Source organism: Phalacrocorax carbo, chromosome 6 (genome assembly GCF_963921805.1).
Source record: "Phalacrocorax carbo chromosome 6, bPhaCar2.1, whole genome shotgun sequence".
Classification (NCBI taxonomy): domain Eukaryota; kingdom Metazoa; phylum Chordata; class Aves; order Suliformes; family Phalacrocoracidae; genus Phalacrocorax; species Phalacrocorax carbo.
This window is the reverse complement of record NC_087518.1, coordinates 51,091,061-51,105,779: the sequence shown is the minus strand read 5'-3', so window position 1 is coordinate 51,105,779 and position 14,719 is coordinate 51,091,061. Positions and strand designations below refer to the sequence as shown.

The window sequence follows — 14,719 nt, the reverse complement described above, 5'->3', positions numbered from 1 at the left end:
AAGAAGGCATCTTGAGGCTCCTGGAAGGATGGGATGCAGGGGACAGTGCTGAGGGAAGGCGTGAGGGGAACAGAGGGCAGCGGCTGGCAGCCCCCAGGGGTGGTGGGATGCAGGGGTAGCCCTGCTTCATGGGGTTAGAGCCTGCTCTGGCAGGAGGTCAAAAAGGCAAAGTTTCTTGGAAGGTGAATTATCAGTGGGAGCAATATCAGCAGGTCAAGCACATCGGTGCTGGGGTAATACAGTTAAGGTGCAGAGCCTTGGAGGGAGCCCGACTGAGGAGTGCAGCATTAAAGCAATGAGCCCAGCTTAATCTGCCCCAAGTGAGGGCAGTGGGGTCTTTAATATTGTGTCAGGCTCGCAGGCCCTTGTTGGCGGGTTATTCTTCACGGCAGCTAATGCCACTGGGCTAACTGAATTAGCCCCTCCTTCTGCGGGGTGAGCATGGGGTTGCCGGGAGGGCGATCGTGCCTTGCAGCTGCAGGGAGAGCGAGTGATGGCCTGGAAATTCAATCAGGTGAGGAGCCGCCGCCATCCCCAAAGGACGGGGAGCAGCCAGATTGGGGAGGAAAGCCCAGGACGGGGACCCGGTGACTGGCTCCATGATGTCCCTAAGGAGGGTGCCCTCTGAAGACCGCTCCCTGCTCTGGATGGCATGAAGTGCTGCCCTGAATCCATCAGCCTTCCAGAAGTGCCTTGGTGGAGAGCCCATCTGTACCTCTGTGCTCGTTTCCATCTTGCTTACCCCTGGGTGTGGTATTCCCTCATGCATCCGTAGGGAACTGCAACTCGGGGACATGCATTGTGTCTCCTGCCAGGCTGGGTGTCCCCAAGGTCCAGCCGCCAGCACACCTGCAGTATTTCTGTTTGATCAGAGATGAAGGTTCACCAGGAGAGGCAGCCTGGCCCAAGGAATTGGCAAGTGGGTCTTTTTCCTGGCTTTGCTGTTGGAAAAAGGTGCTCCCCTAACAAGCCTCTGAGTAATTGCACTGTCCTCTTTGTAAAGCCCTGAGGGATGCACAGGCAAGGAGGATAGCTAAGGGGCTGAGTACGGCAATGGCCCATCGTTCCCAGGCATCATTATCTGTCCTTCAAGTTAAGGAAAAACGAAAACCTGAACCTTGCAGGTGTTTGCTTGTTGTCCTCCAAACCTGCCGCTGCTTTTTTTCTTTCCCAGCCTTTCTCTTTCACATCTAATTAAAAGCACACTCCTGGCAAATACTGCAGCACATCCTGAGCTGGCGACAGTATCTGTGCCTACCGTTGCCTGGATGGTGCCGAATCCAGAAGGGTTCACCTGTGTGCCAGGGGCCGGGACAGCCTGCACCTGGGCGGTGGCACTTTGTCAGCCCCAAGGGCAGGAGCGGCTGCAGGGGCCACAGAGGATGCTGTGGGGTCAGCAGACCCATGGCACAGGTCTGCCCTCCTCATGCAGGGCACAGCACCCCTCGCCTCGCCACACCAGCCCTTTCCCTAGCTGAAGCCACCATCCCTTCACCCCCACCATCAGGGGCTGATGCAGTTCCCTGTCCTTTCCCAGGAGCCCCTTTGATCTTCAAACCTGTTCTGGCTCCCTCGCCCCTTCTCCCCCCCCCGCCCCTTTTCCCTCACATTGTTATAAATGGAGGCTTTGGCTGCCTTTAAATAGTCATATCTATCAGACAAGCTCATGTCAGCCATAAATTCTACAGTAATGATGATTTTCTAAGTGGGTCGACTAGAGCTATTTCCGCTTCAGCCTCAAGTTACTGCACATGTCCCCCCCCAGGGGCCAGCAGCCTCATTTGTTGTCCCCCTAATTGTCATCTCTCCCGTATGTACTTGGGCAGAAGCTGGAAGGAAAACTGGGCCTGCCGCCAGCCGTGGGCTGGGACTCCCCTCTGCCCCCACAGGCCCCTCATCTTCACAACTGGGAGGGGGCTTCAGAGGAGGGAAGAGGGCTGCCTCGAAGGCAGGCAGGGGGAATGGTCACAGAAGCCCACCATATGGATGCCCTTACCTCTCGCTGCTCTCCCCCCCTTCCCCAGCCGCACAAAACCAGCCCCGACGTGTGAAAGCTGTAATTGCAGGTAATCCCCCCACACTGTGCATGGTTTGAATTTGGCAGAGCAGGAATGTGGAAGAGAGAAGGGGAATTACTGCCCAGACATGCTGCAGGGCCAACATCTGCACGAGTCATCAGTACACATCTGGCCGCAGCAGTCTGTGCTTGGTTGCCCAGCTGGTCACTTTTTAGCCCATTGGGTCTGACTCAGGCTCCCACTAAGGGCAGGGCATGGTCACTCCAGGACAGGGAACCTTAGGCTGATAGAGAAATTACTCCCTTCACCTGATTTTGCTGCTGATATTGGGGTGGTCATGCAGACTTTCTCTACCTTAGTGTTTCCATTTATGAAACAGAGTAATGCCGTCAGGAGCACACTTCAGGGTACCGATCACTAGCTCTTCTAGAGAGCAGACTGTCTGTATGTGGCGCTCTCTTCCAGATTTGCCTACGGCTGGCACTGCTTTGCAGCATCCTCCAGTGAGATGCTGGAGCAAAGGCGCTGATTTTTGCCTCCATGTGCAGTTGGGCTCAGTGAGGTGGGTCCCTGACTACTTTCTGTTTCACTGGAGCATGGTCCCAGAGCCAGCAAGCTTTCTGCAGAAATCCTGCCCTGAGGTTCAGTTCTGCAACGCTGAGCACTTCTCAGTGCAGAGCTCCCAGTGCAAAGTGAAGTATTTCAGATCTACCTTGAAGGTTCAGGCCTTTGCATAGAGAAGCGAGGCAGGATGGGCAGACTGGGATTCATGTGCTGTCAGTACCAGAGGGTCTTTGTTGCCTCCAGGTGCCATGAACCTCAGCTGGTCTGCTTACACTGGGTAGGGATGAAAAACCTCCATTACACAGACAAGATGTACTCTTGGTAGTTTCTTGCATTTCCCCACTGTGTCTGGCAAGCTAGTCCTGTACCCTGGGAAGGCTGCTGGGACCCAGGAGGAACTAGAAAGGGCTGGAGAAATTGGAGGCCTCAGGGCATGGAGAGGGGCTGCGGTCTTGGTGAGGGGAGGCTGTTATGTCCAATGTCTGGTTTCTGCGGCTGGGATCAATCTGATCTGCAGGTGAGAGGGTGGGATGAGAATCAGGGAGGTTAGAGAGATAAACAGGCAAATGGCTGAAGATTCACCCATTGCTGTGCTCTGGGATGAGGGCTGGCCCTGGGGATCCCTGGCAGTGCCTCGTCCCTGAGGCAGCCAACCCTGCTCTGTCTTTTTGATGGAAAAGTCCTGCTGGACCTTCTCATCCAGACCCTTTGCCTCCAACCTTTCTTTGGGAATGTGCATGATCAGGGTGTAAAACCTTGCTGCTGGTGCCTGCCCCATTCCTGGGAGGGGATGCTGGGGGGCTTTAAGCAGCTGGTGTGGGTGTTATGTCTCCTCCCAAATGTGGCTGAGCACCCGCCGTAAGGAGCCTGCTTGGGGCTGACCCAGGAGCAAAAACATCTTCTGTTCAGTCTCCTACACCGCCCCCCGCTCTTCCAGCCCCGAGGAAAGCACCCTGACCTCGCTCAGCAAGAAGGCAGATGCAACCTCCTCCCCAGGCAGGCGGCTTCCCAGATAACCCCCCAGCTTTCTGAGCGCAGTGCAGGTGTCAGAGGCATTGTCTCTTCGGAAATTAATTTTCCTGTCGATTTCCTTATTTCTCTTAATTGATGAGGGGCAAGTCTTCGGCGTGTTGCCAGCGGCACCAGCCACAGCCTCCCGTAGGTATCGGCAGAGCCAAAAGCACTAGCGCCGAGGGTTGGGGAGTGTAATGAACTCTCAGAGGTCTCGTTGCAGCTCAGCCCGTGCTCTAGATTAGCTGAGGAATCATCTGGCCCAGCTATTAACTGTCCCATTTAACATCATAAATTATTAACCTAATTTCGAGGAGGGTTGGTGACGGATCACGCTGATTTTGTCAGCCTTTCTGCAGCCTCTCGTGCAGCCTGTCGGTGCAGGGTAAGCCGTGGGCAGGGCCTGAGGGTCAGTGCCTCCAGAGAAGGAGAGAGATGGGGCAGCACAGCCCAGCTGCTGGCAGAAGGACCAGCTCTGCCTCCTCCTCCAGCCCAGTGGAGAACTCAGGGAGAGCCCAAGCAGGGGGGATCCTCCAGTGGAAATGGGGGATGCAAGAGCTGCCCCAGGGAAGGGGAAAGCCACCCACTCCACAGATTTCAGTGCAACACACCAGCACCCACGTAGGACACACCTGCACCTACGTATGGGTGCTTGAGACCTCTGCACTTTGCTTGGTGCCTGTGTGTGCCACTCACCCTTAATGCAAGCCATTACCAGAGCTGCTTTTTAGCTTGTTTAAGCAGCTATCAGGGTGCTTTTTAGTTTGTATGGCAAAGGCCTGGGGTCAGGAGGATTTTCTTCCTACGCTTGTTGTAGACTAGAACTTGTTCAAAAAGTTTACTTCCCGGGAAAAGTTTTAAGTAAAATAGGGGGAAAGTAGATTCTTTGGTATAACAGTTTTAAACCATTCAGAATTATTTTTTTCAGCTGATTGGAGTGTAATGAAAATGTAAGGGATACCATCTTTTCCCTCCCCTTTATCTTTCTTTGAGAAGAGAGATGCATGTAAGAAGGGGCTGAGAATTGCACTGAAACCAGCATTTTTTTAATTGAGTGGAAAAATTTTGAAGTCATTTGGTCTGTCAAAAACCCCATACAAACCTGAAGGAAAGCAAGCTTTGAAACCCTTGTAAAACACCTCTTTCATTCTGGTGTCACAAAAAGGGCTTTTTATTTCCCCGCGAGCAGCTGTGCTGCTCGGTGCTGCCTGTCCATGGTATGCAAGCGCGTGGCCCCGGGCTGGCCATGTGTGTCCTCCTGTGCCATGTCCCGCAATGGGGTGGCATTTGGGAGCCAGCATAACCCCCAGTCCCGCTCCCCTTTGCTTCAAGGTTGTGGAAGGTTCAGCAGCTGTAGGACCAAGCCTCACTCTGTGCCACGCGTTTCCCTGGCTGGAGGTGCTTGGGGTCAGGATCAGCAGGCTGCACTGCTGGTAGAACAAACCCCAGAAAAGCCCCAACACAAGTGCAGAGAAGTGCCTTTGGTTGTGGCGGGGACATGCAGAGCTGTCAGTGTCTGCATTAAATTGGCAAGAGCCTGTACCACTAACCTGCTCATCCTTGAGTACCCATCTACTAACCAAAAGTGCCTGTAGCTCGTAGTGTAGTTACTGCCCCTCTTTTCCTTAGAGAATGAAACAGGAAGAGGAATCCAGCATTTGCAGACCCACAGCATTGGTGCTGTCATACTCCCCTCGCCTCACACAAGGCTTTACACACGTGTAGAACAGAGAAGGTGCAAGGAAATTGCCTTCGCCAGAGGCCCAAACCTCGCAGTGCACATGCAGTACAGACCTGCGCAGGACTGATGCCCGGCACATGGATATAAAATACAGCGCCCTGCAATAAAACATGCTCTGCTAGTCTATATATTTTGCAATCCCTTTAAAGATTTTTTTTTCTTTAAACCCCTCACCCCAGCTCCCTCCCCATTCTCCCCCCAAAAAATTATTATAAAGAATTATTGCCATTAGTACGTCTTTCCCAGTGAAAGGAGAAAATCGCCTCATTCATAATTTATACCCTCAATTACTATTAATAAAGAAATATTTCAGCAGAAAATCGCCTGGGAAAATTACACGTAACATTGCATTAACATTCTATTTGAACATTTTCATCACATTTGTTATAGAGTTAATAAGAGGGATATGCTCCCCTGACTTCTTCATGAAATTATGGGCTGCCTATGATAGTTTAATCTTTTAGACTTTATATAATATATTCACTTTACTAATTGAGCTATCCAAGGAGCAGTTAGGGATGTTCTTAAACGTGGAAGACAAAGTAATCAGGGCCGTGACTTCCTGACGAGAAGATCTTCTTCCGGAGATGGGGAGCCGCACGTGTGAGGAGCACACACGTACGTGTTTGTGCGCAGATGTGCCATTCCATTAGCCCTTCCCTTAATGTCCTGCCTGTACTTGGAAATGAATGTGAACGAAGGCTGGAGGTGATTTTCAGACTGGCAAATATTCCACAAAAGCTCCGTTTGTATTTCAGAGTGAAAGGGGGCTTGGTGAGCTTGAGCAAGATATTTTTTGAAAAAGAAACGCCCAGCAAGGGGGGTTTCCTGGGAGAAGTACCTCATGTAGACAAGCCTTTATGCTCAAATTCACCCCCGCCCATAATCGTGCACAGACCATATCCAAAACTCTGGACAGGGAGTTGGGCAGGGGTGGAAAACTCTTCTTCTGCTCTCCCTGGAGCTTCTGCTTCACCAGATAGTGCAATCTGGGGCACGCAGTGCAGAAAGGCTTCCTCCCGCCCAGGGTACAAGCAAACCCCAGATTGGGCCAGAGGCAAGAAGCGAGGCAGGTGTGAGCTGTGAAGGATGATGTGGCATTTGGAAGACGGACACTGCTCTGCTGCACCATGACAGTGCCACACCACGGGCATTGCTGTGGACAGTTTGCTTGCCTCCAAAAAACTTGAGCAACAGGAAAGCCTTCGTAGCTCTCTCTCCTGCTCCTGCTGTCCTGCTCCTGCACCCGCAGCCAGGGACCTCATGCAACTACTGGAGCCTTGGTCTAGACTCAGCTGCTCTTGAACCCTTCCTTGCACAGAGGCAGTGTTGAGCACAGAGATTTGAGCCCCTTGTTCAGTTTGAGAGCTGAACACAGGTCATGGTATCTCTGGGAGATCTTTCTTTCCCCTCCATGTGCACACGAGATGCCCCTTACCACGGGATGTGATTCAGAGCTCTTAGTTTCAAGCAGGAGGCTTCCTGAGGCAACAGCAGGCAGTGGTTTGGACCAGGACCATGTGGAAGAGGGCTGCATTGTCAGCATGCCAGGAGGTTGCTCACTCATTAAGCCTAAGTACATGCAGTCACGAGCAGGTGCAAAGAGGGATCCATCACTGCTGAGCAATGGCCCTGCCACCGGAGATGAAGGCGAATCTCTGTTAGCTGCCTCTGATGAGGGAGACTGAGGGATCATGGGACCAGCTTCTTTGTTTCGTATCCACAGGGTGCTGGTGTCCCCTCTGCAGCCACTGAGACTGGGCATGGGCAGGGAAAGGGTGGCAGGGTACAAGGTGGGATGCAGGCTCATAGGTGAGGATCTGCAGTCACCCCTGAAACCACTCTTGTGATTCCCAGCCTCTGCAAACTGGTGGCCATTGCTGACAGAAAGCCAAAGGGTTAAAGAAAAGCTTACATGTGTTGGGATTCATTAGCTGGGACTCATTAAACAGCAAATAAGAGCCAGGATGTTGCAAACCGAGTCCTGCTGAAGGCAGCTCCTGCAGGTGAGGCAGCCTGGGACTGCAGGAGACCCCCATGCTGAGGGACAGGCAGGTGAGCCCCCATCACTCCCTAGCAGACTGTGTGGCTGGTGCATCCCACCAGAGATGGGAACTGGTGCAGGAAGAGTGCAAGGTGGGGTGCTGGCAGTGAGCACCCCTCCACCACCTCCCCGTTGTTTAATGTATATTCACAAAGCCATCGAGCCATAAGGCCCAGCCAGGCTCAACCATTCAGACCCCTGGTGTGACATCCAGTTCTGCCACTGGGTGGAAGAAGGGGTTGAGCTCCTGCCAGCTCTGTCCTCCCAGCCCATATGAGCCTATCAGGGGGACAAGGATAGGTGTGTGACAACCTGAGCCTTTGGCCCTCCACTGCAGTGGGAGGTGTGGGGAGCAAAGCACCCAGACGTGGTTGCATGAGCTGTGCAGCTCCATTAATGCCTTCATGGCGGAGCATGGTTGTCCCTGGCCAGTTGGTTTCTCATGGGATGTGCTGAGCTTGCAGCCAACATTTTCCTGGATGACAGCGTGCCACCAGCCAGCACTGACAGACGCTGTGGCCGCCTGGGCCATCACTGAGCCACACTAGGCAAGCAGCTGCCCATGATAGCCCACATCTCCCCATAGCCTCCCAGATGGACAGGAGGCCACAAGCTGCCCTATGTGCAAACACATGGAGAGTGTGGGGCATCAGGCATCTTTCCAGGGACCACATGGGCAGCCTGGGCATGACAGAGGATGAGAAAGGGAAGACACAGAGTGTCCACCCTGGGGATGGCCACTGCCTGGTCCTGAGCAGGATGGACCATGCTGTAAACAGGACAAGGCTTGTAAACAGGGCTCCAGCTGGGATAAATTTAGCCCATTGGGGTTGCAGCCCCGGCACGGCAGGACACGGTGTCAGGACATTGTCAAGAGGAGAGGGGGAGAAAGAAGCTGAATAAACAAACACAGCTTGTCCTTTTTTTTTTTTTTTTTTGTCCTAGAGTTGTTATTTCAGCCGGACAATTGCCCTGCAGATTGAGGGAACAGGCTGGAGTTCAAGTGAATTTGGCTTCCAGTGCCTCCCTTTTTACAGTGTGTTTTCACATGGGAATGTATCCTGGCATATATGGAGGGGGTGTCCTTACCCGTGTGTATGGAAAACTCGATGGATGCTCCATGCATATCTCTGGGATACGGCCTACAGGGATACGGGCTGTTTTGAAGCCTAGGTGAGGCTGAGTACCTTGGTATTGTCTGTCAGGTAGGAGTTTGCTTTCTCCGCATGCACAGCCTGGACTAACACCTGTGGGTGTCCGGGAGCACATGTGCAAGGTGATCTGTGCTCTCCATGCGTCTGTATGTGCCTCTGCAGGCAAAGCATCCCTGGAGGTGTCCCCCCACAGCAGAGGGGACTCTGTAGAGGTGAAAGTCTTTGCAAGACTTTAGAAATGGGGATCAGGACTCCTGAGCTCTTTTTTCTCTAGTTCTGTCATGGGATTTGGACACATCATATTCCCCTGACAAAATCATCCGTGATCTCGGGAGCAAAGGGCATGGATCGTCTCTGTCAGTCCTGCTCTGCAAGGACCTAAGACTTTTCTAAAGGCCATATTTAGAGGCAGCCTAATTTTTACGTCTTGATTTTATTTTTCTCACATCTCTCTCTGACACACACATACACACACACACTTCTATTGGAAAAACGATTTTAATACCCATGGCACACTGTCCTGGTGTGATATAAAATCCAATGACATGTGGCATTTGGAAAAGGTCACTTCCCCCATCAGGATTCATTATCCTACCTCAGCCTGGGAAGCCATGGGGTTGCCCCCTCCTCTGCGGACCCTTTGCCCCCTCCCCGGCTGCAGCAGGTGAGCAGGGAGAGGGGATGAGGTGGCTGGGTGGCCACACCAGGGACTTTGGCGGTTACAGGGACACGCTGCTGGGAAGGCTTGGGCTGCAAAGCAGGCTCTACTGGGTGCACAGGGCTTGGGCTGGCTTTTGCCTGCCTCCCCCTGCTCGCTGCTACCTCTCTATTCCCTTTCGAGCAGGAGCTGGCTCTTGCAGTGCCCTCAATCTGCATGGTTGCAGAAGGGAAACACTCCCCTTCCCTGTTTCACTTGTTCAATTTTTTGGCTGGGTTGGCTGGAAAGTGCCCTTTTGTGTTGTTGCTCACCGCTGCCTAGGCAGAACTGAGAAGAGAAAGTGGAGGGGACATGGAAAGCCCAGCTCCTCACCAGCTTCCCCACCAAGCATGGGGTCCATGGCTGCCCAGCACTCAGTGCCCCCCAGCCCCTGAGGCAGACCAGCAGCACCCAGAAGGCTGGATGCAGCAGCCCTGGGGGGGGGCCCACCCTGTCTCTTGGAGATTGCCCAAGCAGGGCAGCATCCTGGGCTAAAAAGGCTCCCCTGGTGCATGTTGCAGGTGAGGGTCAGCAGATGAGGTGTGGGGGATGCTCACAGCAGGGCAGGAGTGACAAGCTGTCCTGGGGTGCTTGCATATTTTTGCCTTTCCTTGGATTCATTCCTCTTTATGCTTCCCCAGGACCATCTTCATCCAAGTATATCCACTTTCCCAAGGTGTTTCCAGCCCAACTTGGGGCTATTCTCTGGAAAGGCAGAAGGGCACAGGAGGGCCACACCTGCTGTGGAGGCAGCCTGGGGGGCTCAGGGGATGTAGTCTCTTGTGGGGCAAAGCGTGGTCTGTTCCCCAGCAAGTTGTGCCATGGGCAGGGGCACTGGGAACCAGGACTTCTCCACTGGGAGACTGCCTTGGGGCACCTTGGGCAAGTCGTTCACATCTGTAACCCCATTTCCCACCCACAGGGGAGGAGAGACGTGAGGGTGGGTGCACTGAGCATGCAGTGGGCTCGGGGCTGCGGGAAGGGCAAGAGGCGGGGAGTGGGAGCAGTTGTTCCCGGGAGAGGAGGATTATTTTTGCAGCGGGGAGTGGGATTTGATGCCTGCTGAAGATGACTTCTCAGAGTGCTGAGGGTGATGGTGAGTGTAGCCCCTTCCTACCATATAAACACCAATGAGTTATGGGTACCCCAGCCTCTAATTATGCAGTCAGCCCCAAATAGGCTGTGTCTAACGAGGCTGACAGACTAATATCTCAAGAGCCCTTAATGCGTTATCATCTCCTGCTGAATGACCTCATATTTATAACTGCTCTGGTGGGAGGTTGAGAAATGTCCTTCTTTTCCCCCAGCCCCCTCCCCAACTTTTCCCCCACCCAGAGCAGCAGCTCTTCAGCCTCATCTGTTAGGATCAGGAGGAGAAAGGCGACTTCTCTCCATCCATCATGAGCAGAGTTCGCGCTATTAGATGATTAAAGACATTTTTTATAATATTTGGAAGAGGCTTTGAAATGTCTCTCAAACAGTGTGATTAATGCCTGCTTAACCCTCATCTGGCCGGGATGGTGCGGTAGGGAGGTGGGTGCATCTCAGGGCAGGGCTCCGCAGGCATCTCAGTGGTCTCCTGGCCGTTGGGCACCCCAAACTCTGACAAGGTGTGATTCATGAGCATGGGGCACCTGCAGGAAGCTCCGGCCTCCAGGCAGTTCCTAACGCACCGGGGACTTGGTGGTTTCTGAGGCTGCAACGGCTGGGGCAGGAGGAAGCAGCCCCTGCCCCCTCCCCAGCGCTTACACAAGAGGGCCCTGGCCTGTGCTGGTCCACAAGCTGGACGGTCCCACGCCAATGCTGTGGGTTTCAAGGGCAGGCAGGGAGAGGGGGTGAGCAGCCTGTGCCCATTCCCAGCTGGCCTGAGCTGGTGGAGTGTTTGCTTTCCCCATTTCCCCTTCTTTTTCCTCTGCCTCTCCAGATGACTCACTCTCAGAGGCAAGTCTCTCCAAAACAAATCACAGGCGTCTAGATGCTCCAGTAGGATCCATCTTTAGGATGTTGCATCCCTGCTCAGAGCTTGCCGTACAGACCTGTGGGGCTGGTGGACACATTCAGGCTAAAAATCGTGCCAGCATTACCTTGGCTGGTACCTGCCAAAGGCCAAATCGCTGATGTTCGCTGACCTTGTTTCCCGTGGGGGAGTGGAGATTTGGCCTCAGATGGGGGAAGGATACCCACCTCCTTTGATCACAGGCGCAATGTTTCATAATCTCAATTTCTTGTCAATTGATTGCCAGATAGAAGCGACAACCAAAGAGGGCCCCAGGCGTCTGCAACTGCCACTCATCGTATGATTTTAACTCTCCCCCTTTGTAAGTTTGCATTATTTTCTTCTTGTTGTTGTTGTTATCTAAAGAAACCTTCCCTCCCTCCCCCTCCAAAAAGCCTCCTAGAAATCCCAACGCCCTTGTCAGTTTGGTATTCAATGTAAAAATAGCTGAGAAGGGTTAATGCATGATTAATAGGTGTTTTATTAAAATGGTTAATCTGTCATTATAGAGTCTAAAAGATCAATAGCTTTCTTATAATCATGGCTTAAAATCATCTTTAGTGCCACTGCTTATGGACTTAAGACCCTGGGCAAGATGCTTAGGGGACCTAGGAGTCTCCTGTTAACTCATTCTAACCCTTCTGCCATCTGAAGTGTGACCCAAGATCTCCCGCAGACAGCGAAAAGGCGAGACAGGGCTGCACATAGTGGTATGCTTACCATCCACCTTATTATTTATGGGTATTAAACCTGAGTGACAGAGGAGGGAAATGGAAAGGGAGAAACTGGGAATGCAGCTGGATAAATGCTCTTTGTTACAACCATCAGCAGCGCCCGAGCAGAGCGAGGCGAGGCCATGGCTGGGCTGTCTCCGATCCATTAGTGCTGTTGCAAAGCAGCGAGCGTTGGCCAAGCATTGCCCCATCACGGCCGCTCTCCTTCACTAACGAGCGCTGCCTTGCATGCTGGGGTGAGGTGGGGGGGTTCCAGCCTTGCACAGAGGTGAAGCCAAGCACCTGGTGTGAGGCAGGGTGATGGTGGCCAGGCAGGACCAGTCCAATGCTACCTGAGCCCCATCCATGCCCTCAGCCCCAGAGGCTGCTTTCCTGGCAGTTGAGTGTTCTTGGGTCTGATTGACCCAGCCCTTTGCCATGCCTGGTCCATGCTGCTTTTTGATAACTCCGGCAATACCATGACAAATCCCAGAGACACTGAGCTGCCGACCCCCAGCGCGAGGTCTCTGCGGGAGGAGGTGCTGTTTAGACAGGCTGACACGGGAGCGGCTGAGCCAGTGCAGGCAGGGGGGAGCACAGCCCCCTCTCTGCCCCCTAACTGCCCCGCGGCATACTCTCCTCCACGGCAGAGGAAGGGATCCTGAGATCATGGAAGGGGTCTGTGGTGAAGCTTGGATGGCAATGTGGAGCACTGCAGGAGCACTGCACTCTGAGCACGAGGTAGGGCACCTGGCACTGGCGAATGGTCCCCTGAGTGATTTTGGGAGCCTCGGCTATGGATGTTGCTGTGCCACTCATGCAGTGGAAACACAGACCTGCTGCCAAGTGAGCAGAGCATATGTTGGTGTGCAGGACCAGTCCTGGTGGCCTGAAACCCCTCCCTGTGCCCCCATTTCTCCCTCTGAGATGCACGTGCGCAGCATGGACAGACTTCTGTGCAGCCCCTGGCACCACAGGCCTGCCCATGCTTGGAGACCCTTGCTCAGAGGCTGCTGGGAGATGGTGCTCTCTGATAACTTGAATATGCAGAGTGCCTCTGCTGCAGCACCCCCCCCCTCCTCCTTGTCCTGCATGGGGGCTCAGCCCTGCTTCCCACCGGGCTCTGCTCCCTGCCTGACCTCACAGCCCTTGCCAGCCAGCTGGCCTCAAACCATAGTTCAGGTGAGATGAAGGCAAGTTCATACCATTACTTTCCCCTTCTCTTCCCTGCCTGTCCTGCGCTCACCCTGCTAGGGCTGGCTTGAATAACTCCCGCCTGGCAAGAAATCCCAAGTCTGCCCTGTCCATCCAGGGGGGTGTGTGCCTGGTGCGGGGGTACCGGCCTGCCAGGAGGGTATCGCTGCCTCCACCTCCCACCCCCATCAGTGCTCAGCATGGGGCTGGGCAGAGATTTTCCAGACCCCCTGGGTCCAGCCCTCTCCATCCCTGCCTCATTGCTTATTTCTGGGCCATTACATTCGACAGGGAGAATTTGTTTCTGTCCAGAGCAGTTCCCCGGACAGTCTCAAACCTCTGAAGATTTATCATCCTGAGCTTTTGTTTGTGGGTCTTCAGGACCCTCTGCCCCACAGCCAATCCTGGATGCTTCTCTGTCTCCTCCACTGAGCCTGCTGCCCCCCAGGAGCACTGACCCCTCTCTTCCCCCATGGATGCCCAGGCATGCAGGTTTCCATGCACACACACGCCTGCAAAGGCCACTGCTGAGGGCAGGATGCTGTGGTCACAGTGGCAGGAGACATGTCCTACCTACTGGGAAGGTGATGGCTGTGGCTGCTTCTGGCGTTGCTCCCCAGGGCTGCCAAGGGTTGTGGCCATGCACAGGGCATGCTGGGCTCCCAGCACAGAAATCCCCCGGGATCCTCAGCCTGCCCTGGGAGTGGTGTCAAGGGAGCCTCCGCTCATCCCCCCGCAGCTCCCAGATTGCATCCCTGCCTCCAGCCCTGCTCCGTGGCAGCTGAGCGGTTGGGAGGGCTGGGCACAGGCGAGGCATGAGCCCCCTCGCTTGTCTCAGGGGTCAGCACTGGTGTCCCCTCATGACTAATAGAGCTGAAGCAGCGGCGGTCGCCTGTGCCTAATGACAGCAGGGTGACAGTGGGGGCAGCGCAGGTGCCAGTGCCACGAGCTGCACTCTCCATCTAAGCAGGTGTTTGGCTGCCCTGCAGCCATGGTGGTCAGGATTTAGGGTCACTTTCAGCAGGTTCAGGCCTATCAGGTTGGAGGTATCACCTGGCACAGGGAATGACTGGGGTTACCTTTCCAAATTGCCACCACTGCTACATTAGATGGGGACCCCCCTTGCCACCAGCCCCCCTGCTTGCTCTCCTCCTGTCCCAGAGGCCAGCATATCAGTGACAGAAAGCTGCTCTGGAGGCTGGTGGAGTGTGACAGAGAAGGAAAGGGGTGCAGGGCTGTTCTACAAAAGCGCCGCCCCTGCAGCTCCGTCCCCTCCCTAGCTGCCCACATTCCTCTGCAGAAGTGCCAGGAAGGGGGGAACCAACCTTTGGCACATTTATTGACACTCCCTGAGTTCATACTGTAACTCTACAATCTTTCCCTGAGATTATTAAGAATTAATTGATCACTTTTATATTTCCCCCGATACCCAGTGCTGCTTCGCGACAGGCGGCAGGAGGAGGGAAGGGAGACGGGAGGAGGGCAGGGTGTGTGTAAAAAACACACTGATAAATGTTAATTACTCTTTTACAGCCCTTGTCAAATTCCAAAGCAAGTCGTAAATTCATTAAACTCTAACGGATTAAG

At 53.9% G+C, this 14,719-nt stretch overlaps 1 protein-coding gene across 3 annotated transcripts in view; it reads left to right on the top strand.

Annotated features, from left to right (window-relative positions):
* RNF220 (ring finger protein 220) overlaps positions 1–14,719 on the top strand; it is a 225,565-nt gene that overhangs the window by 76,276 nt on the left and 134,570 nt on the right. Inside the window, exon 2 of one of the 3 annotated variants that reach the window (XM_064455249.1) lies at positions 11,473–11,547. The exons of the other annotated variants lie outside the window; for them this stretch is intronic. Within the exon in view, the coding sequence (XP_064311319.1) occupies positions 11,473–11,547 (75 nt within the window). The remainder of the gene's footprint in view (positions 1–11,472; positions 11,548–14,719) is intronic. 3 annotated transcript variants of the gene reach the window in all.